The sequence below is a fragment of the Pagrus pagrus genome, assembly GCF_965226575.1.
Source record: "Pagrus pagrus genome assembly, chromosome: 20".
Taxonomy (NCBI): Eukaryota; Metazoa; Chordata; class Actinopteri; order Spariformes; family Sparidae; genus Pagrus; species Pagrus pagrus.
The window spans coordinates 6,472,705-6,494,512 of NC_140207.1; the positions used below are offsets into that span (position 1 = coordinate 6,472,705).

Below are 21,808 nucleotides of genomic sequence, written 5' to 3' on the forward strand. Positions count from 1 at the left end.
TTCTTCGTCACAACGTAGATATGTGGCGTAACGACCTTTCCTTCTATTTTAGCTTCCTTGTCTTTTTCCAGGAAGTTACATTTAATTGCTTCAGTATATGGAGGTTTATGTTTATGTGCCATGAAGGAATCACATATCACACAATATTCTGCAGCAGTGTTTTAAATGATGTAAGACTTAAGTTAACTTGTGGTGTAAGAACAAAGAACAAAGTGTTTGGTTGTAGTTTAAGTTTAAACCAGCTTGTTCCAACATGGCTTCACACTCCAGCCAATCTTTTGTTCAGCTGCTACAACAGGCTGCTGCCCTCCTCTGTCCCCTCAGTGTTTCTACACTGCAGAAGATAACAATAAGAAAGAGGAGTGCTGTCCACACTCTTTCCAAAATGGTGAAAACAAAGAGAGAAGTCCAAACAGAAAGGATAAAAAGACAGGCGAGTTGAACGCAGAGGTGGCCGACACCGCTGCAGCTCCCTTGAAAGCTGCTGCTGCTGCTGCTCGCACCACAGCTGGCCGGCTTGCGTCACCGTCGTATCGACAGGGACAAAACTCTAGCGGCTAACCAACCCGCTGAATCTGTGTGTGTGTGTGTGTGTGTGTGTGGAGCCAGCTGGTGGGTGCTGAAACGAGAGATGATTAGGAATGAAAGATAACTGCAAATTAAGTGACTGAGTGTTGATTGAATGAGTAAGTGGGTGAGCGTGTGAATCGTGCTCTTGTTCTTGTTTGTCTGTTCTTTTAGTCTCCCATCGCTCCTCGTTTCACCAGCGATCATTGTTAAAAATCCTGATAGACGGATGAAAGGGCTGAGACGTTTTCATATGTTGCATGTCTGTGTTTTAGCCTCGATTTGAGAAAAGAAACAGCGTCTTAGTGGAAAATCTAGCTTATTGAAGGTGCGTTCACGTGGTGGTTAGCGAGGCCGCCCTTTCCATACCATCGCAGGTTCAAACCCCACAACAACAGCTGATGTTCCCATCAGCAGCCATCACGTCCAAAACCTAGCAACTGCTGAGTCACTGTCCCACAAGTCAGTCCTGATGAGAGTATTAACGCAGCTCCTAATATCTGTTATAACATCTGCTGTCAGGTTAATATCTCCTTCTCAACGGTCCACGTGCATCCTCGATGAAAGAAAACGTCAGCTGACGCGTTATGTAACGTATGTTTATAGAAATCAGGTGGGATGAGGGAACTTTAAGAGCCGATTTTGGAGGATGGAGTTTGTGCTTCTGTCGAGTTGTACTGCATACACAACAGGAGTCCATTTCTTTAATATAACAAGGTGTACCTAACCTGTTCTTGCTTGTTCGTTCATTTGTCGAGTCCTGTCTTGTCTTTTTTTGTTAGTGTTGTTCCTATATCACGTCCGTCACTTGTCTTGTGTTGCATCACAAACAAACAAGCAAACAAACGTCTAAAAGGATAAAATTATGAAGTGATGACATACAGTGTATCCAAAAAGGTCAAAGTTTGACCGTCTCCAAGCTAACTGTGAGGTTGACCTGTGACCTTTTGGATATTAAACTCACTATTAGACTTTTTTGTGCAAAGTTGACCTAAATAGAGTCACGGTGCGTTTCTCAATGGGAAATATTCACTGGAATTAAACACGTCAATAAAGTGAGAACTTCCAAAGAAAAAAAAGCCAAGGTGTACCCAATAAACTGCCAACTGACACACAATAGTTCTTGAGAAATCAGATAAACAAGTATTAAACAGTGAGCTCTGAAGGTGGATTTTGGAGGATTTGGTGGATTTAGCCAGAGCCAGCCTCGCTATTCTCCCTGTTCCCAGTCTCTATGTTTAGCTAAGCTAACTGGTTGCAAGCTCCCAGCTACTTATTTCCCATGCAGATACAGTGTGAGAGTCTTAGCATATGTTTGGACGATGATGATGAATAGTACGGGAGAAATATGGTGGAAAGGACATCCAAGGCTGATGGTTGGTTGAGAATAATTTCATGAAAAGATAGCAAAAAATAGATGCACATCCCAAAACCCATTGGGAGGGGTGCTGCATCCGAAATACCTGTCAGAATTTAAAAAGAGAGGGATCTGTACACCTGACAGCGTCCGTCTGAAGGACGGAAGAATCTTGAAGCAAATTAAATTCCTGCAAACGGGAGCTCTCTCTGTCTCTTTTTTACAAATATCAATACAAAACCGAAGCCTTGAACGAAAGATAAACCATGAAGCTTTTTTTTTTTTGCTCACTTCCACAACAACTTCAAAAAAAGTTTCATCTGCCTATGGAAGCTAAACGTCACCCTCCTCAGGTGTGCGTCTGCAGCACACTCTGTTCTGTTTTGCAGTTTCCACATGACAGGACTGTGTTTTGGGAGGGCGGTTGCGCAGCCAGGTTGTGTTAAGTCAGGCGTCTGGGGAGTCGGGAGGCCCAGGTGAGCAGATGAACGTAACGATCGGGGCAGACATCCAGCTGGGACGCGCTCTACCTGCACTGCCCACAACAACCAAAATAACAGCCTAGATATTTCCTGCAAACCGGCGTGATGTTGTTAAACTTACAATAATCAGCAAATTTAAAAACGTCGGCTGCGACGAATGCTGTTTGGCAACGCTCGCTCAGTGTTTCCAGAAGCCTTTACTCATGCTGTAACTGAGACGAGACAAACTGGGGGGAGGCAGGCTGAAGAGTAGTGAGTGTGTTGATAATTGTCTCCACCATATTGATGTCCATTAGATAGTTATACAGCACCCTGATCCTCTCAATCCCTGCATGCACACACACACACACACACGTTCGGGAATAACACCTGATCCCTTCCCTTTCCCACGGCGCTGAATCTAAGATTCCCAGCACTTAGCATTGATTATTAATGGCAGGTTTGAAGAGGAAAAGACGGGCAGAATCTGATCTTACGCACGCTGGCGTTAAGAGAAACCTGTCAGAGGTTCATGACCGGCCTCTTCCCAGAAACACCACTTATGGAAAGTGCGTGGCTTGTGTTGTGAACTTCTGAGGGTCATGAGAGCGTTCGAGGACACTGACTGTGCTTATTTTTGTCCCTAAAATATGAGTAGTATTGGTCAGAGGGGGGGATGAGGATATACCTTGTTGTATCAGATGAACTGCAGACAGCTGAGAGTCCACGGGGAGCGCGTTGTTGGTTTTGCGTTACAGTGAGTAACTGGAACCAGGATGTAATATTTTCCTCTGCACAAACAAAAATCGAGGCTCATCAGAAACTTCAGTGGGTGTTTTAAGCTGCTAGGAAACTAAGCATATATTTTTGTCACCTGTCCCAAAATGTAAACATCAGAGTCAAACCAAAGGTGGCGCCAAATCACAGCAGGCCGCCTGAAATGGCCCGATGTGTGTAGTTTGTCAATAGATTTATAGAAAGTCCAGTGTGTAGGATTTACTGGCATCTAGTGATGAGTTTGCAGACTAACTCAACACCCCTCACCTCACCCTTCCCTTGTGTAAATGTGAAAGAGAAAGCCAATAAAAATGCTAAAAAACACTCTAGAGCCAGTGTTGGGTTTGTCCTTACTGGGCTACTGTAGCAAGATGGCTGCGCAACATGGCGGACTCTGCAGAAGAGGACCCACTCCAAGGCCCTGTGAAGAGCGCCAGGCTAGGAAGCCAATTTTTGTAGTGGCCAAACCGTGTAATTACAACATCACATGATGCACTGGGGCCCAAAAAACTTTTCCATAAGCTTACATTATATTAGATTGAGACCAACTCATCAGGAAGCCGTTTACTGAGGCAACAAATAAAGTGAGAAGTAATTTTAAGTAATTTGCAGGCGTTTGGTCATGAAGATGCTGCCAGAGAAGGTCGGAGGATCAACAACGTTAAGTAAAGTAAATCTGAAGTACATCCATGTAGCAGTCGTTGAGACGTTTCACTCAAAAACCAACCAAAAATCAACATTATGCTGGTACTAGAGAAAAAGTGAGGCCCATGTGGACTCTTACTTTCAGCCATCTGTGGTATAATGACACAGATCTAATTGCTGGCAGTGACTCATGCTTAGAGGGCTTAGCATGGCAAAGTTAAATGATAAAGTTAAGGTACATCGCCTGCTGACAGCATATGAGCGTCCCACTTGTAAGGAAAGGGGATTTTAGCAGAGAGAAAACGCTCCGTGTGATGATCAACTTCACTGGCACAGTCTGATGTGTTGTTTGCGAAAGGTGAATAACCAAATCTAAAAACTTCCCCATTGTGATTTTGACGAGTGAAAACGAACAGTAGGTGAGATCGCACCATTAAACTGCTCGATGTGTTAAAAACTTTCTCATAACGACTCGTTCGGATCTGTTAGAGGCAGCATTGCTCCCTCGAGGGCCGACTCAAACACCTCCCCAGCAACACCGGCGTTAAACTGGCGTGTGACAGCAATCCAGCTGCTGTTTTGTAGTTTGTCCAAAAAGGAGTCATGAGCTGGGTTTTGTCCCCTGGTGTGTTTTTACTCATTTTCCTGGTGCCCTCTTCTGTCCCCGTGGACATGAATGTGCGTCAGCAAGTTGCTCAGCGCTGCCCGGCCTGCCATCTCTTTATCGGCTGCTGTGCTTCTTCTCTCAGTCACACGTTATTTAGATGTTTCCTGCGACCTCACTGTGAGTTTTGTGTGTCCGTGGATGGTCTGAAATACGGCGTTTCCATCCTCCCTCGAGTAAAAGTCATCATGAAACACCCTGTATGCATTTAATATTAAACGCAGAGCACTCATCTATTCATTATTTGCTCTGTGCCACATTCCCGTTTGCGACGCTGAGTCAACTGGAGCGAGCTTTCATTGAGTCAGAAGTTTCTCGCGTTCGGTCGGCCGGCGCCTGCGAGCAGACGAGGATGTGGGCCACCAGCTCTCCCGTGGGGTCCTCGGTGTCCCTTGACTGACTCAAACCTAGTGAGCAAAAATATCCACATAGCTGCGTCTTCTCCGCAGCCTGAGGGAACGTAATAATGCCTCGGCTAATCCGATTAACATTAACAATCCCACTGGGGAAATCGCTGCACATCTGCAACGGACAGATAATTATGTTGCCTCAGATGTTTGTTTCGTCCTTTTTTGTGTGTGTGCGTGTTTGTTCTGGCGCTTGTTGTGTCTTTGGAAGGCCATCAGTGTTTTGTTTTGTCTTTTTTGGACGTGCAACATTTCAGTGTGTTTCTGGGTCCTCGTAGCAAACACGGGTGGATGCCCTCCTCTTTGTCTCAAGGGCAAGCTTTGCATGATGTTAGCAGCCTCACATGGATTAGTGTCTTTTTGAGAAATGCCAGGGATGGTTATAAAATGACACTGAACCTCACTGTTCTACACTGTAAAATACATTGATTAAAAAACAGTATTATACTGTGTTTTTACAGTATCTTAGACACAATTTACAGTGAAAATACAGTATTTTGACTTAAACTGCAAGTTTATTGTACATTTATGGTAATATTACAGCAATGTACTGTGTTTTTATGTTAACACAAGCATGTTAGCCTGTCAACCTGTTAGCATGTGTATCTCATTGGACCACTGGTAGGCTGTTATTATTTTAGCAAGTTTGCCTTTTAGCCAGTTATCCCGTTGTTAGCATGTGTACCTTGTTCGACCACTTGTAGGCCTGTTAGCCTGTTGTTAGCATGTTAAGGTGTTAGCTGCGTACCTCGTTGGACCACTTGTAGGCCTGTTAGCCTGTTGTTATTATGTTAGCAAGTTTGCCTCTTAACCTGTTGTCAGTGTGTTAGCAAGTTTGCCTTTTAGCCTGCTAGCCTGTTGTTAGCACATGCACCTTGTTGGACCATTTGTAGGCCTGTTAGCCTGTTATTTGCCTTTTGGCATGTTAGCATGTGTACTTTGTTGTTAAACTACAATACTTTATTGCTCAATGACTGTATGGAGCTGTACCCTAATTACAGTATTTCCTTGTAATGAACCATTTCTTTTTACTGTCGCTTCAGAAGTATCAGTAGTACAACTCAAAGTAATTACAGTAACTATATCTGAGCATTTCTGAGCCTTTCATCCATTAAATCTCACATCTAAGACATCACACTGACTGTTCACAGAACATGCCACAATGCTTAATTGCCGTATTATGCAATGATTGCACATTAAGGGCTCGTTTCCTTCCACGACTTAAAAAGGACATCACGGCGTCGGCTGCACCATTGTAATGTATTTGAGGCAGTTTAGTGAAAGAGCATTGAAGTGCATTTAGTGAGTGTGTATTTCAAGCTGATTACGACCATGTGAGAGGGCAACCCAATGGCCAGAATAAGTGTTGGCAATGTACATTTCTGCAAAACCGAGACTCGACTAGGTTAAGGCACAAAAACAACTAAGTTAAAGTTAGGAAAAGATTATGTTTTTGCTTGAAATACCTGTTTTGGTCGCCACAAACTCGTTGTCACACTTACAAATGCTGAGTTTTAACTCCATCACCGTCCCCTCCACCTCTCGTTATGAAAGTAAGATCGTAAACATGTAATGTGAATGTGGATTTATCAGTGGTTTGCAGAAACGTTAACTGCAAACTGGGCTGGATAGGGCGTAAATCTGGTAAAACCTAGTAAGTGGAGGTCGTGTTCTGATTGTTTTGTCGAAATCCTATTTCCAAGGTTGATTTACAACATTTAAAATTCCCCTTCGATAGTTTGATGGTGGCACAGAAAGTAGAAAAAGGAGATGTTGTCAGTGTAAAACAACTTTTACGAGGTTTTAAGGAGGGAAATATAAATCCTAAGAGAGCATAAATGGAACAAACCAATATTTGTATAAGAGCCAGGCAGCTACTTCCCATAATTTTGTGTTTTAACATTTCTCAGGCATACAGGGCCCATTATCATCTAGATGGAAAACACTCACAGTTGGATGGCTCTCTGACTTATTCCCGATTTAGTTTGTTTGTACAACCTTTGTCATCTAAAGGCTCCTTCCGTCCTCTTGCAGGTCGGGATTCTCTATTTCCAGCCGAGCGTTTTCCGCTGCATCCTGCTGCGATGGGTTCGGCTGCTCGGTTTCGCCACCGTCTACGGGACGCTGACTCTCAAGTTGTACAGGTAACACACACACACACACATTACATCTACACAAAACCATTTGTCCAACGTCGTTATCCATCCCAGGAAATGTCGAAAATCGGATTACATTGACCTCTTTAAGTACGATTACTGCGCCTTACATCTTAATTCCCTGTAAAAGTCAGACTCTTATGAAGCTGTTTCTCGCCTAATTCATCACCAGACCGCGCTGCTGTACATGTTTCGGGGTGGATTCACTGCCTCATTAAGTGGAAGAGACAAATGCCAAGCAAAAGTAATTAAGAAAACACGGGGAGCGCTTCGGCCCCAAATGATCGCCACATATAAACGCGGTATTGAATGATGTTTGGCGAAGAGACAAATGTGTGTGAGATCAGGGGAGGACTGCTGGAGGATACAGTGAGCGAAGAGAGACAAGAGGGAGGTTATCCGGCGCTGAATAGCCGATAATGAGACAGGTGGGTCTGCTGTGTTTAAAGTAATGCACTTGAAATTGTTCATCTGTGGGGCTTTTTTTTTTTTTTTTTCGTCAGGTGAATCTGTCAAAAAGGCCTAATGAAGATGCTGATAAAGAGGATGTGGCTAATGCGGGCGGGCGGGCGCTCGGTAAACCCCTCAGAGGTGCAAGTTAACATATTGCACAGATCAATTTTTGATGGGGGGCTCATTAGTGGGGAGCGCAGTGGACACTTCATCAATGTGCGTGAAGGGCAGAGCCTAAGAATAGCGGTGGCTGGTCATGTGTTTGAGGCACAGTCTAATTCCTGCTACACAGTGTTTGTGACTTTAAAGCTACATTATGTCACGTAGACGGATGTCAGAGGTGAAAACGTCTGCTGCGTCGCGCTGTATCGAAATCAAAGGACAAAGAGTACATCCTGAGATACGCGTGGTCTCGATTATCTGCCATCACGATAAGATGTTTCTTATCTTCTCGTCTCCCCCCGCCACAGGGTGCTGAAGGTGTTCCTGTCCCGCACCGCCCAGAGGATCCCCTACATGACCAGCTGGCGGGTGTTGCGTCTGCTGGGCATCATCCTGCTCATCGTCTGCTGGTTCCTGGTGGCGTGGACATCTGCCGTCTGTCAGAACCCGGACAGGAAGTTGGCTCTCATCGACGTGGGCTACACGCCCGACGGGCTGCAGTTCAGCACGTGCCTGCTGGATCGCTGGGACTACATGATGGCTGTCGGTAAGGCTCTGCTCCCGCCCCTCTGCCTCCACGGGGGTGTTTTACAGAGATGAATTCGCCGAACTCTGCGTCTGTGAGAAAACACGGGTCGTTCGAGGTATTCATGGCATAAAATCAAGGAGTAATTTGTCAAGCGGTGATAGCGTTTTGGAGTTCAGAGGAGTGAGGAATGTGAAGTTGGATGAGTAAGACCGTTTGCCTCCATCTACATTTGGCAGTGCTTTTAAATTTCCCAAAAGTAGACATTAATCCTCTCCACCGGTGCTACACTTTTGGATGCTCGCCTGCGTCGCGCGCTGAGGAGAGGGCGACCGGCGGCGGATAAAGACGGATGAGGAATCAAAGACGCTCGGAGGGGGAGCGGCGTGTCGCGTCGAGGAAATCTTCACGCTGCTGACTCAGGCTTCAAGAGAGGAGAACCGCGGTCCTTTTCTGACTTCAGGGAAAACAGATGGACCCCCAGCAGAGCCTCCATGCTGCGATACTGTATGCTGAAGGCACATTCTCCTCCTGTTTATTAGGGGGGTAAAAATAGGCCGGTGATAGGGGAGGTGCGAGTCGGCGCTGACGTCACCGACATGCTGCCCGTAAATTACACACACATACAGAGTTAATAAATCCTTTTGATTTAGAAATGTGCATCTGCAGATAGGCTCAGCCAGGGGTCTCATGCTGATACATTACACACAACAAAACTGTATATATACATACATATACGTACATGTAGGCTGGTAGCGTGAAGGACCTTGCCTAAGGTCCCTGGCCGGGATTCAAATCCCCGATCTTCTGTACCTCCTGCACTCAATTTTAAGATTTTAAGACTAATTGAGGCATAAAAAACATCATCATAATCAATTTAAGAATATATCCTGAGTTCAAAGATTAAAAAGAAAGTGCAAGGACAGGACGATTTATCTTTAATTTCCAAATCTAATCATTAAAATCTTGGCAACTTCAGAGCTTTTTGCAGAGCTCCAGCTCCAAAAATAAATCAGGTTTCATCTCATTTGAGATATTTTGACCCTCGCATGCCCTCACACAACACTTCAATCTCATACTCACTGTTCTTCCTGCTGTGAGGAAAACATGTGATTCACCCGACAGCCTCGCAATTCAAGCAGCAACACCATAAACGTCAAAATAATGGCACCGGGTCTTTTTTTTCATGGAGAAAGCAGCGTGTTGGTTGCTGCGGCGCTGGCTACCAAGGAGACGCTACATGCAGGATTCATTTATCGTCCAGAGGATACCACAGCTGTTACAAACGGCTTTCATAGCTTCTGTTAACCAGTGCCTTGCATCCTGTATACACGTGTTGTACAACCGTTCTCTCTCTCGTTGCTCCACAGCTGAGTTCCTCTTCCTGCTGTGGGCGGTCTACCTGTGTTACGCCGTGAGGACGGTGCCGTCGGCGTTCCACGAGCCTCGCTACATGGCCATCGCCGTCCACAACGAACTCATCCTGTCGGCGATTTTCTACGTCATCAGGTAACAGCTCCTCCCCCCCCTCACGCATATGGGTTCCTCAGAGGGGATATGTGAACTAAAAATACCAAGTAAAGGGTCAGTTCGTGTAATCACTCATCTACAGCGGTATCTATCCATGCAGATTTATTTCTGTGTCGTCTTTGAGACTTAGGAAGTTAATCTGTGGTGCTTACATTTTGAGATATGATATCTTATTCTCTTACACTGCATCTTTTTTCTTTGACTGAAAATATAAATGGCCACAGTCCACAGTGGATGTTCTGCCCATTCAGATTCTTATTACAAAATAAGATAATCCGTTATTAGTCCCACAACAGGGAAATTTTGCTTATTACAGCAGGAAAGGCGAAAGCAAAAATAGAGAGCATCAATTAAAACTGTAATAATACATAAGTAGAAAATATAAAAAGATAGAAGTAAAAAAAGCAGTAAGAACATCAGAACAGTATTAATAAGAAACAAAACCTCAAAGATATTTACAGTATTGCACATTGAGATGCTGAAATTGCTGTTGCTTATATAATTAACTATTGAATATTAAATAGATTTTATTTGTATACAAGCCTGTTTTTATGTGAAAATGCCCGATGTGAATTGTATTTCTTTTCTTCCAGTCTGATTTTCTGAGAATAAAAGGATTATTGTTGTTGATTAAGAGTAAAAACAAACATTAAAAGTATAACAGTGTGAATTAATAAGTCATGCGTGAAAGGGTTAATACATATTCAGTTTATTTTAATAGCCCTGGTGCAGAGACATCCACCCATCCGCGGCTCCGATGAAAATAAAGCACAAATAATTACCAACAAAAACGTCGACTTCAACATACATCCGCTGTCACTCATGTTCCACATTTCCTCTATATTTAATATCACAGTCTTTGATTTGATCTCTGCTGTCGTCATCCTCACATGCGTGTCCTCCACTAGATTGTCTCATTTCCATCACATATAGGCGACGGCGAGCGTCTCTGTTCATCTGGGAGTTGTTGTTTTTTTTCTTTCATTGTAGTGAAATCGTCACTCTCCCTCCAGTGTACATGTCAAATAGCTGCACCATGCAGTTTTTTAAATGAGACGTTTCAGCTGACACCGCCTCAGACGCTCCTAGCTGGAGTCCCCCCCCTAATTGAGAGCTCAGCTCCATCACATTATTTACTAATGAACCGTGTCAGAATGATTTATGCTTTTTCAAGACGGCATAAATAGCTCCAATTATTGGCAGCCATATTCCAGTTATAAATTAACATCCATCACCAATAAACTGTAGCGGTGGAAGAAGTATTCAGTTCTGTTACTTTAGTAAATACCACACTGGAAATACTCAAGTAAAGTACCTGAAAGTAGAGTACATGAGTAAAAACACTTTGGGACATGACACCACTGATTAATTGTGTATCATTAAATTAAAGCCTGATCATTTCTTGGAAGAAATCACAGTTTTTGTAATAGTTCTGAGGGTATCTGAACATCTGGCTCTTTGTGATTTCTTTGCCAACTCCCTTTTTTCGTCCTCTCCAGCCTTGTTGTGAGGCTTTTCTTTGCAGAAATATAGCCAGACGAGACCCCTAATAAATTGGAAAGTTGCCTGGTGTGGCTAGTTATTCTGACTGGCTGCCACCAGAGACCGCGGTGTACACTGGGGCTTGTTAGCAGCATCTGGCTTCCATTTGTGCAGCTCACAGAAACCTGCTGTATTTGCTCCCACAGTGACCAGTTAAAGCTTCCTTCTTCGTCGCGCTTTGGCCAGGTCCAGGTGTAAACTTGAAGCCGAGGAAAATGAAGGGAGTGCAATAGCTGGAGGGGTGTTGAGGCGTGAGTGATGGGGAGTGTTTCAGGCTGAGAGGACGCAGCATGCCAAGGTTATTAAATCCTCATCTGCACAGAAAAGCGCTCACAAAACATGAATGAGGGAAGACTTCAAAGCTTTGGGACATTTCATATGCTGGACCTTCGCCTTCATTCATGCCTCTGAGCTATTACCACAGTAACTGTTCCTTAATTAGCCATTTGCCGACTCCAACATCGTAATGAGCCTGCTAGATGACATTTGCTTGGATGGAGGCTCTCTAGTGGTTGAATTAGCATCCGACAGGACATACCTTCATATCCTTAGTGCACACGAGGTCTCACTGTGCTGAAAGGCTGTTAAATAAAAGGCTGGAGCTGCTCCTCGCGCCGCTATTGTTTCTGCCTGTAATTATCTCATTTTCCAGCGACTGCTGCACCACAGTCAGCCCTCTTTATTACTGTCTGATGTATAAATAGGCCGAATCTTGTGACCAGATCAAGGTCACTCCCCTTTTATTGTGAATGCAATTGAAAGAATGAGGGAAATATCGTGTCCTTGCTGGCAAAAAGATCACCCAAGTGGAGGATTTTATGAGGCGGTGGAATTGACGCCTGGACTGACAGTGTATAAATCTACTTTGGCTGAAAACACATTAAGTCTGCTGGTCTCTGTGTCTCCGGGCTCCATCTGCGTCTAAGAGGGTTTACTGCAGACAGAGCTACGTGTATGTGTAATTTAGTTAGACTTCACTGCATTTACTGTATGTACATTTGGGAATTTGACAATCAGTAATCAGGTTTAAGGGTGTGTTTACTTACAAAAGTCATGCAGTGGAAAAAAATGTGAGTCGCAGATACTAAAAAATGCCGTGAGTGAACGTTGAGCAGCTTCATACCAAGTCACGCCAATAATGATACCTCTTATTATTAAAAAAACACAGGAGAGGAAGGAGTAGGCTTACATGTGTGCAGGATAATGGAACATTGTGGGGACAACACAGAGCAGAGAAACTGGAACTGAACCCATTGTAACAATCCAATTTATGCCAGAATCCATCTGAGCATCAGTAATATCGATATTTTGGTATCGATCCGCCCATCCCTATCTTCCATTGCAGACCGAGTACACTCCTTCAGGGCAACAGCACTACAATGCACCCTACCACACCACAAAAACTGTTTAGGAATGGCCCGTAGCCTCCAGATTCACCAGATCCCAATCAAATCGAGCATCTGTGGGATGTGCAGGAACAAGTTCAATCCATGGAGGGCCCACCATAGATCAGACTTGGTCCTTTGAGTCGTATGGTGTGGTTTGGCCTCCGTGAATCTAACTCGCTCCCAATCGGATTTGGATCTGCGGGAATTCTGAGGCGAGGTCGTGCCATTCCTGAGCAGATTTTGCAGTATGGCAGGGCACATTGTCCTGGTATGTGGGAGTACTGTTGCCATGGTCAACTTGGTCTGCAACTGTGTTACTTTCACAAATATCAATGCATTCTGCAGCCAGTAAAATGTCTGATGGACATTAACTAAATGTCTGTTGATCAAACTAGGTTAGATTTCTCTCGTTTCCCTGCTTCTAACATCCTGTATATCTTTGTTTCCCTTCCCTTTCCTTCATCCTGACAGGTTCACTCTTGCTCCGGAGCTCCATCCAGACTGGATGCTGCTGCTGTTCTTCACCCACACCCACCTAACTGTAACAGTAACACTGGGTCTGCTGCTCGTACCGAAGGTAAACTTCACGTCATGTTTTATGTTACTATACTTTCCTCAATAAAAATAAAGCTTGTTTGTCAACAAAATCACACCATACTAATAACAGGTACTGCCTGATATATCTTAATCCTCTGTGCCATAAATCTCTATTGTTGTCCAAAAACTAAAATTAAAAACACAACAATTAGTCTTGCTTTGGGTGCCATGTTCCTTCATTACAATAAACATGGGACCTGTAGTTTATTTTGAGTCAATCCCACATACACCATCCTGCTGCTGTGAATACTCACTAGCACCAAATGTGTATTAATGCACAGCTGAAAATAGTCCCACAACAAATGCATTATTTATTCCTGTCTGAATAATGTTTAAGAACTACAATACCAAGCTGTTACAGGAAACTCTGAACATATATATTTAAAGATGTCTAAAGATTTGCATATTCAGTAGGAATCAGTGGGCTTTGGGGTGAGAGCCACAGACATGCAGGGGAATTCAGCTTTTCGTGAGACTTGTTGACAATTCAAAAGTTATAAAATATCATTGTTGACAACTAATTGTTTTTTTTTTTGTGCCACTCCACCAGTTCCTGTTTGCTGGCACCCAAATGAGAGATGATATAGCCTCTGAAGCCTACGAGGACGAGCTAGACATGGGTCGTTCGGGGTCGTATCTCAACAGCAGCATCACATCAGCGTGGAGCGAACACAGTCTGGATCCTGAGGACATTCGGGTAGGCGGTGTTTCCTTAAAAGTTTCATTTTTCCATTGTTTAACCTGGTGAAAATCTTTTGAATCCTCAAAAAATACTGAGCCATGGCAGTTTTTTATTGCAGACACCTGAGGAAATGGGCCATCTCAGTTCTATTAATGGCTGTGGCGTAAGGTCTTGCGACAGTCTTTGGGAAAAACGTACCAACGTGAGCAGAGATTTCTGTTTGTCTGTTAGAGCTGAAGAAGTCTCTCTACCAAAACATTCAAAGCCTCTTCACCAGAGGGACTGATTTGAAGATGCATCCTGCTACTTGAGAGCCTTCATTGTATGGGATGAGCAGAAATACGATAAATTCAAGAGCTTAGAGGCTGTTTCAGACCTAACATTTAAACACACTCCGTGTCCTTCTTTGACGCCGTCCAAGACTGTCCTGTCTGCTTTTTTTCAGCACGCATGTGGTAACCCGTAGTGCATCATTTAACAAGCATTTGTAGTCATGTCTTATGAACTTGTACTGCATGTTCTCTGTGCAGTAGAATGTCTGCTTCTTTTGTAACAGTGTTTTGATTAGTAATCCCTTTTTTTAAGCCACACAAATACAATCACTTGTTCCAAACAGGTAACTGATCACTTTGCATCTGTCCTATATGTAGGAGGAGCTGAAGAAACTCTACTCCCAGTTGGAGATTTACAAGAGGAAGAAGATGCTGGCGAACAACCCTCACCTCCAGAAGAAGCGAAGCTCCAAGAAAGGGTTGGGACGATCACTGATGAGGCGCATCACTGAGATTCCAGAGTCGGTGCACCGGCAATGCAGCCGCGAAGACAAGGAAGCCGGAGAACACGGGAGCAACCGCAACAGCATCTGCATGTTGAAGAAGAACCCCTTCGATCAGACTCACCAAGTAAAACCAGTGAAGGAGGAGACGCTTAAGAACAAGGTTTTCTCTCTCAAGAAGTCCCACAGCAGCTACGATCACGTCCGCGACCAGAGCGAAGACTCCAACAGCTCAGCGACAGACAAGATGGAGGTGGCCACTGCTGAAGGCTCCCTCCTGGATACACTCATGGGCAAGAAGTTGGTTAAGAAGAAGTCCAGTGAGACCATAAGCGTCCCCAGTGAATCGACGGAATCAGTTCCTTTGGTTTGCAAGTCAGCCAGTGCCCATAACCTCACTGCAGACAAGAAACCGATTCATCCTAGAGCCTCCATGCTGCAGAAGTCCCTCAGCGTCATCGCCAGTGCCAAAGAGAAGACTTTAGGCTTGACAGGAAAGACCCAGGGCATGGAGGACAGCAATAAGAAGAGTCAGCCAAAGAGCAAAGACACAAGGGCCAATGAAGATCCAGAGAATGAAACCCAACCCAAGATGATCATCAGCCAGTCGGTTGAATACAAACAGAGTGCTGCAAAAGGCAGGATCATCAAACAGACAGTGGGTGGCAGTCAGCCTATGATCTGCTCCGATCCGGTCAAGGGAAAGGACTTGTACGATCTCTCAGAAGTGTGTCCCTGGGAGGTGGAGGATATCCCAACTCCATCTGAAAACAAAGTCCAAAAGCATGTTTCCATTGCACCAAAGGAAACTACAACAGTTCATGGAGGTAGCACCAAGGGCGGCAAGTCTCAGCAGAAGCAGAAAGCCTCTGATCAATCTCCGTCGAGTGGCAGGCATTCAAAAGAAGTGCAGAAAACAACTGCTGTAAGAACGGAGGTATGTCCATGGGAAGATGACGGTGAAAGTCAAAGCAGTCAAGTGGATGGGTCGAAACAGCAAATACACAGTCAGGCAAGCAAACCTGCCAAGACCCAGCAGCCTCATTCTGCAACAGACAGCTCCAAAACAAATCGGGTAGACGTTTGTCCGTGGGACTTCGAAGAGCCTCAAAAGACAGACTTAGCCCCTTCACCAGATGCGACAAAACAAAGAAAAGGCACCTCTCCTGTGGATGGGAAAGGGAGAAGTACCCTTTCAGACCCATCCAAAACAGGAGTCTCACTCCAGCCACCACCTGCAAAAGCTGATGTATGTCCCTGGGACTACGACAGCGCTGACGTGTCTCCAAGTTCTGAGCAGAGGACGCCCAGTCCCTCTCGAGCACCCAAAACCAAGGAATCCCCTTCAAAAAAGAAGGGTACCCCTTCCACAAGAACAGTTGAGAAAGAAAAATCAAAAGACACTGATGATGAGAAAAGTAGAACAAAAGCTAAGGACAAGAGTAAATCTTCAGAGAAACACGTGAGCCAACAAAAAATGGCTGAGGTATGCCCGTGGGATGTAGAGAGTCATCAGGAAGTGCCGATGGTAGAAAAAAGGAAAAGCGCGAATGTTGGAGCAGCCAAAGCAAAGGTGGCTGACGTCTGTCCTTGGGATTTTGAGGATACGTCAGATAAAGGTACAGACAAAAGTGCTCCTGTAGTGAAACAGAGCAATCAAAATCCTAAAGTCGGGGCTCCAAGTGCTGCTAAAAAGGCAGATGTTTGTCCCTGGGACTTTGACGATAGCACATCGAGCAAGAAGGCATGACACTGAACCTTAATGGACCACTGAAGTTATAGTTATTGATGTATACTTTTTTTCACTTGGAAATCGTTAAATATTACCTTTTACTATTAGTACGGTGACTTGGAAGAAAAGTTGATCAAGTTCCACAAGTTGCCTTCCTTTCCGAGGTTTTGTTCCTGTTTTACCTGTTTTAAAAATAAGTAAAATGTACAAAAAACAAGACAAAGTCATGATGAGCATTCCAGATTATTACAGGAAAAATCCTGAAGATAAATCTTAGACTAATTATGCAACTTTCGATTCAGCCTTTTCACTTTCATGAGCAATGTTTAAAATCTGCATTTATCATGTTCTGTAAACAGTTCTTACACGGTTCTTTTTGTGCATTAACATCATCCCTTAATGGACTCGGATGTGACACGACAACAGGAGGTTTAGAGAAAAAGAAGCAAAACTGAAAGCCAAAGAATAAGGGAACATTTGCAAAGAGGGATTTAAGGCGATGCAGTTAATTTATTAGTTTGTGTCCAACTCTTGGCACAGAGGTAAGGACCCAGTGAGGAAATCAGTCTATAGCACTTTAGCCAACTCCATAAATTCAGAACTGAGGACGGACTCTGTTCTTCTTGTACATTTTGTCTTATTATGTTCAACCTTATGGCATGATGTCACACACCAACCAAACTTAGACATGTTTTCTTTTTGTTTAGATCTATTTAATTGTAGTTCTCTGCAGATTAAAAATGCTTCCAAGTCTGCAGAGATGTACTGTATGTGCCTAACTAACTAGCGTTGTCTTGTATCAGTCTGAAGTGAAGCGAGTGGCTTCGTTCTTCAGCACTTTGTGACGGTGAATTATATAAACAGCATGCACAGCCAGGTATTGAGAGTAGTTGGACCCTACCGGTTTGTCAACTGACGCAGTTAATGTGTTGACAAATGTATAATGTTGTTTTTTTTTAATACCAGGATGACTCATTTTTCCTGCTTTCATATTTCATAGCTCATTCAGGGTGGTAAAGAGAGCAGCACTTACATGAATGTGTGTCAGAATGGCTCATATGTACACTGTAAAAAGTAGGGATAGACAAATACTGAGGGGATACGTAGGAAAATTATTTGCACCAGCTTTGTGTATGAATCCAGCATGGGTCTTTGTGTTCGCTTGCACCAAGTATGTGTGTGTACTTGTGTCTGTAGACACAATATCATGAATTTAAAGTAAAAGTGTAACGCCGAATCCGAAGAGTTGGACCTCTGGAGTCTCCGTCAAAAGTTAAGCAGGTCACCAATTTCATTTTACAAACAGCTGATAGACTCTGCTGTTTAAATGATAATATTAATTTATCATAACTTGGGTCTTAGGCTTATTTCTTTTTGTTTTGGCTATTATTGCAACTCATAACAGTAAGATTCAACTTGCTGAGAACAGGAAATGAGGCAACATCTCTATAACAAAGTCCAATAGGATAAGAAACAATGTCAAATTACATTAGCGCGAAATCTGTCTGTTGTAAACATCAATTACAGTTCACAAACCCATTTTTCTAGTTCAACTTCGACCTATCACACTTACCGTAATTGTGTGTGCACACAATAAGGGGTAAATAGCCTGATAAGCAATGTAATTTTGTTTAACTGCATGCATTCAGGTCATGTTAGCCAGGTTCTGTTTGCTCAGGGGGTTACCCAATCCAATCAGTAGGTCAGAGTCTGCACCACCAGTCATTTTCTTTGGAGTCGAGGGGACAGCTGTGGTAACAGTTCAGCCCAGTCATCGGAGTAAATTTTTGCAAACTACTGATACAGGCAATTATATACGCGTCATACTGTACCTACCATATAGACAAATCTACAACGTGTCATTATGCGTTCAGATTCTCAACATTTATAAGCATGACACCACTAGATCATTTTAGGAGACCTCTGGACATCTCCAACCCGCCTTGTGGCGACAAAACCAGGTATTTTAAGACAAAACGTGATCTTTTCCTAACCTTAACCTAAAGTGTTTGTTCGTGGCCAAACCTAACCAGATCTTGATCACGGTGTTGTCGCAACATAAAATAGAAAATTGAACCTAAAAAAACATGAATTTGCGAGATAAAGAAATATAATGTCTAAACATTTCCATGGTTTACAGAAATGTATATTATTAACATTTATATTTGAGCAGATAGGAGCAGTTAGGCTAACGTTTTTCATAACAAATCTGGCTAAACTGTTGATCATGTGACCGGTCATGTTTCTTCTCAGATTTTGTTGTTGTAGGGATGTTGCCTCATTTCTACAAAAAAAAATAAGTTTTTAAAAAGCAGAACCATCCTTTAATATTTTTAAAATAATATTATTACTGTGCGGCCATTGCATGATGCGAGTATAGTGCTTATAATTAAATATTTTCAAAGGACAAGCACTAAACTGCCTTCAGTTTTTAGTTAGCGTAACGCATGTTCTTCCAAATTGATTAAAGCCCAATTGATTAATTAAACTGATCATTTTAGAATTAGGCTTAGCAACATCAATTAATAATCTGACTAAACCTTTTGAGGGTTTTTGATTTGTTCAGTGTTTTGTATCAAAATGTCTAAATATTCATCATCATGCACTGTTCATGCTGGGATTACAGTGAGAAAAAAAAACAGAAACCTCCCACTTTTATTTAACCGTTGAACACCTGACAGTAACTACAGGAAAACTATGTATCAATATAGCATCTACAGTACTTTATGGTATCTTGTGAGAATTACATGAATGTCGTCACTGATTGTAATTATCTATAACTGCTGTCGAATTCCTCAGTGTCCGAGCTCTGTGGGAGTCTTTACTAACCGTGGTTTTAAAAAGAAAAATCAGTGCTTGTCAGTGAGAATTATACACAAAAAAAAAGGCAAAAAACGAAATTTCTTTGGCACGGCTCAACTGAAAACAATCCAGTAACAAACATTTTCAGCCTCTCTTATTTCGTTTTTAACGTGGCGACAAGATTAAACATCTCCGCTCCATAAACGTGATTTAGATGTCCTCTATCTGCCTCCACCCGCTGAGAAATTACCTCTGCCGCTGACCTGTGGGGGGGGGGGGCTCGGCTGACATATTTCAAAACGTGGAGGGTTTGCCTTACAGCGCGAGATTCGTCACCGCCTCTGCTTTTATGAGCTCCTTTAGGAACGGTGTCTGAGCTGAACTGTCGCCGTGCATGGATTGATTGTAATGCTTTGATGGATCTACATGATATTTATGAACCAGATGCGAGGCGTCATCCGTCATACGCGCCGTGGATGGATGCAGGATCATACCAGGGGACCCCTCGTATGACAATGGCGACATTTCAAAAGCCTTTTGTTTTATTTATTTATTTTTAAGCGACTGTGGAATCACTGCCACATCGGATTTTACTGCCCTGGGAGATGAATAATATGCTGTATATTTTTAAAAAACAGGCTTCTTTCTTCGGTCCTTGTAGGAAAGCTATTTTAAATGATGTTTGTTTCATGATGACTTCTTTGAAAATCTACATGAGCTTCCATTGAGCTCTGAAACAACTGATTTTGGTCAAATTAAATCTGTTTGTTAACAAGCAATATATTATTCTCAAGCAAAGAACACAACTTATTCTTTATTTACAATGATTGTAATCTTTTACACACTTGGCCAATACGATTTCCCAGCTCTGTCTCCCAGAAATTACATTTGAAATGTGCCAAGGTGGAGTCACAAGGAGGTGTACAAGGCGCAGGAGTCCAGGATTTGCATCCACACCACACGGTTAGGCAACAAAAGCACTTTGGTGAGGGAAAGATTGTGATTAAAATCTAATGTCTCCAGTCACTGCTGGCTTTTTTTTTAATGTATTGAGCAGACCATGATTATTCCCTAACCTTAACCAAGTCGTGCCACTGCCTAAATAACGTATCCTCTTTCCTAAAGAGGTTCGATTGACAATGACTCCCAAAATGACATGACCATTGCAGCACACAAGCGACAGGTTTAGAGACTAAAACTACTTGGTTAGGTTTAGAAAAAGATCATTGCTCGGGTTAAAATAAGGAACTTATGTAGCTAATGTACCTGTTGTATCTACTATGGCCAATAGAGGTCGCCCCTAACAATAAACGTAAATATGGGTTATATGTAGTTTATTGCAGGACAGAATTTGACGTAAACAAATGAAAGACGTAAGTGAAACTTTCACTGATACGTTGCGACTTGCCAGGTACATTAATTAACAACAAGTCCTCAATATGTTGATAAACTGAAACAGCACTTAATGTACTTGCTGTCGCAAATAATCTGTATGTAAATGTAATTTCTCGGACACAGAGCTGGATTTCCAGATCAGAGATAGTTGGAGCACAAAAGGAAACACGATTACAGTTTTACTGTCATAGAGCAGAAAATACTAACAATGCAATATCCCACCAATATACTACGGACTACGTCACATGTTCAGTCAGTCAATCTACTCTGTGATTTAATTTGCATACTTTCAGATAGCACGCTTGCTGTAGCATCCCTCAGTTCAGTCAGTCCATAGCTGTCTGTGTGTTAACTTGTGTATACATAACCAGTGTCTTACTGTCTGTTTCTCTGGAGATGATCATTGTACTTTTAGCCGTATCATCGATGAATCAGTGAAAGTTTGAACCTCGATCATTGTTCTTGTACCATCTCGACATAGACGATACCGTGTCCCGTAGCTCTTTGTCCACCAGTGGGATCTCTACCATGGTGCGTTAGCCGCTTTCATTTCAACCTGACTTCTCTTGTGACCAAACCAAGTCACCCGATGGCAAATACAACTACTACTATTGCTACTACTACTACTACTACTACTACTACTACTATTCAATGCTGTAAACGTCGTAAATCTTGTGGCTTCTGCATGAATTCAAGATAAAAAAAAATATATAATAGGACCGATGTTTCACTGCCCTTGATAGAACAAAAAAGAAAAAAAATTGATCTTTTATGGACTGTTACAAGTTGTATAGTGAGTGATAACTGTCCCTAACCCACTGTATTATGTGCTTGTTATGACTATTGCTCTACGACAAGCTTATAGCATCAATATATGGGAATATTTGGTAGATTTATATTGTGTTATATTGTGATAGCATGTACATAAAAGATACCTCCTCTGCAATAAATATTTATATGAAAACGAAGTGCGTGCTCAGTGTGTTTCTGAGTGTTTTACCGCCGCTGAAAATGTGTCGTGATTTGCATTTCAAACTGAAAATGCGCCTGCTGAGAACCTTGAAGCAAGGGTAATTTTCAATCCCTTTTCCACTGTGTTCCTACTACAACATTTCCAGTCCCGCTGGGAGGTTGATACGAGAAGCTCCCATGACGCATTTGTGCTTAGTAATCATCCCCGTCTCAGGTTT

General features: G+C 42.9%; 1 protein-coding gene across 2 annotated transcripts in view; it reads left to right on the top strand.

Annotated features, from left to right (window-relative positions):
• gpr158a (G protein-coupled receptor 158a) overlaps positions 1 to 21,586 on the top strand; it is a 72,744-nt gene extending 51,158 nt beyond the window's left edge. The window contains exons 6-12 of one of the 2 annotated variants that reach the window (XM_084340600.1): positions 6,913 to 7,022; positions 7,958 to 8,196; positions 9,546 to 9,684; positions 13,107 to 13,212; positions 13,783 to 13,929; positions 14,033 to 14,116; positions 14,565 to 21,586. In XM_084340600.1, coding sequence (XP_084196726.1) covers positions 6,913 to 7,022; positions 7,958 to 8,196; positions 9,546 to 9,684; positions 13,107 to 13,212; positions 13,783 to 13,929; positions 14,033 to 14,116; positions 14,565 to 16,439 — 2,700 coding nt within the window. In that variant the 3' untranslated portion in view covers positions 16,440 to 21,586. The remainder of the gene's footprint in view (positions 1 to 6,912; positions 7,023 to 7,957; positions 8,197 to 9,545; positions 9,685 to 13,106; positions 13,213 to 13,782; positions 13,930 to 14,032; positions 14,117 to 14,564) is intronic. The other variant, XM_084340601.1, reaches the window with a different exon arrangement.
• Positions 21,587 to 21,808: the final 222 nt, after the last annotated feature.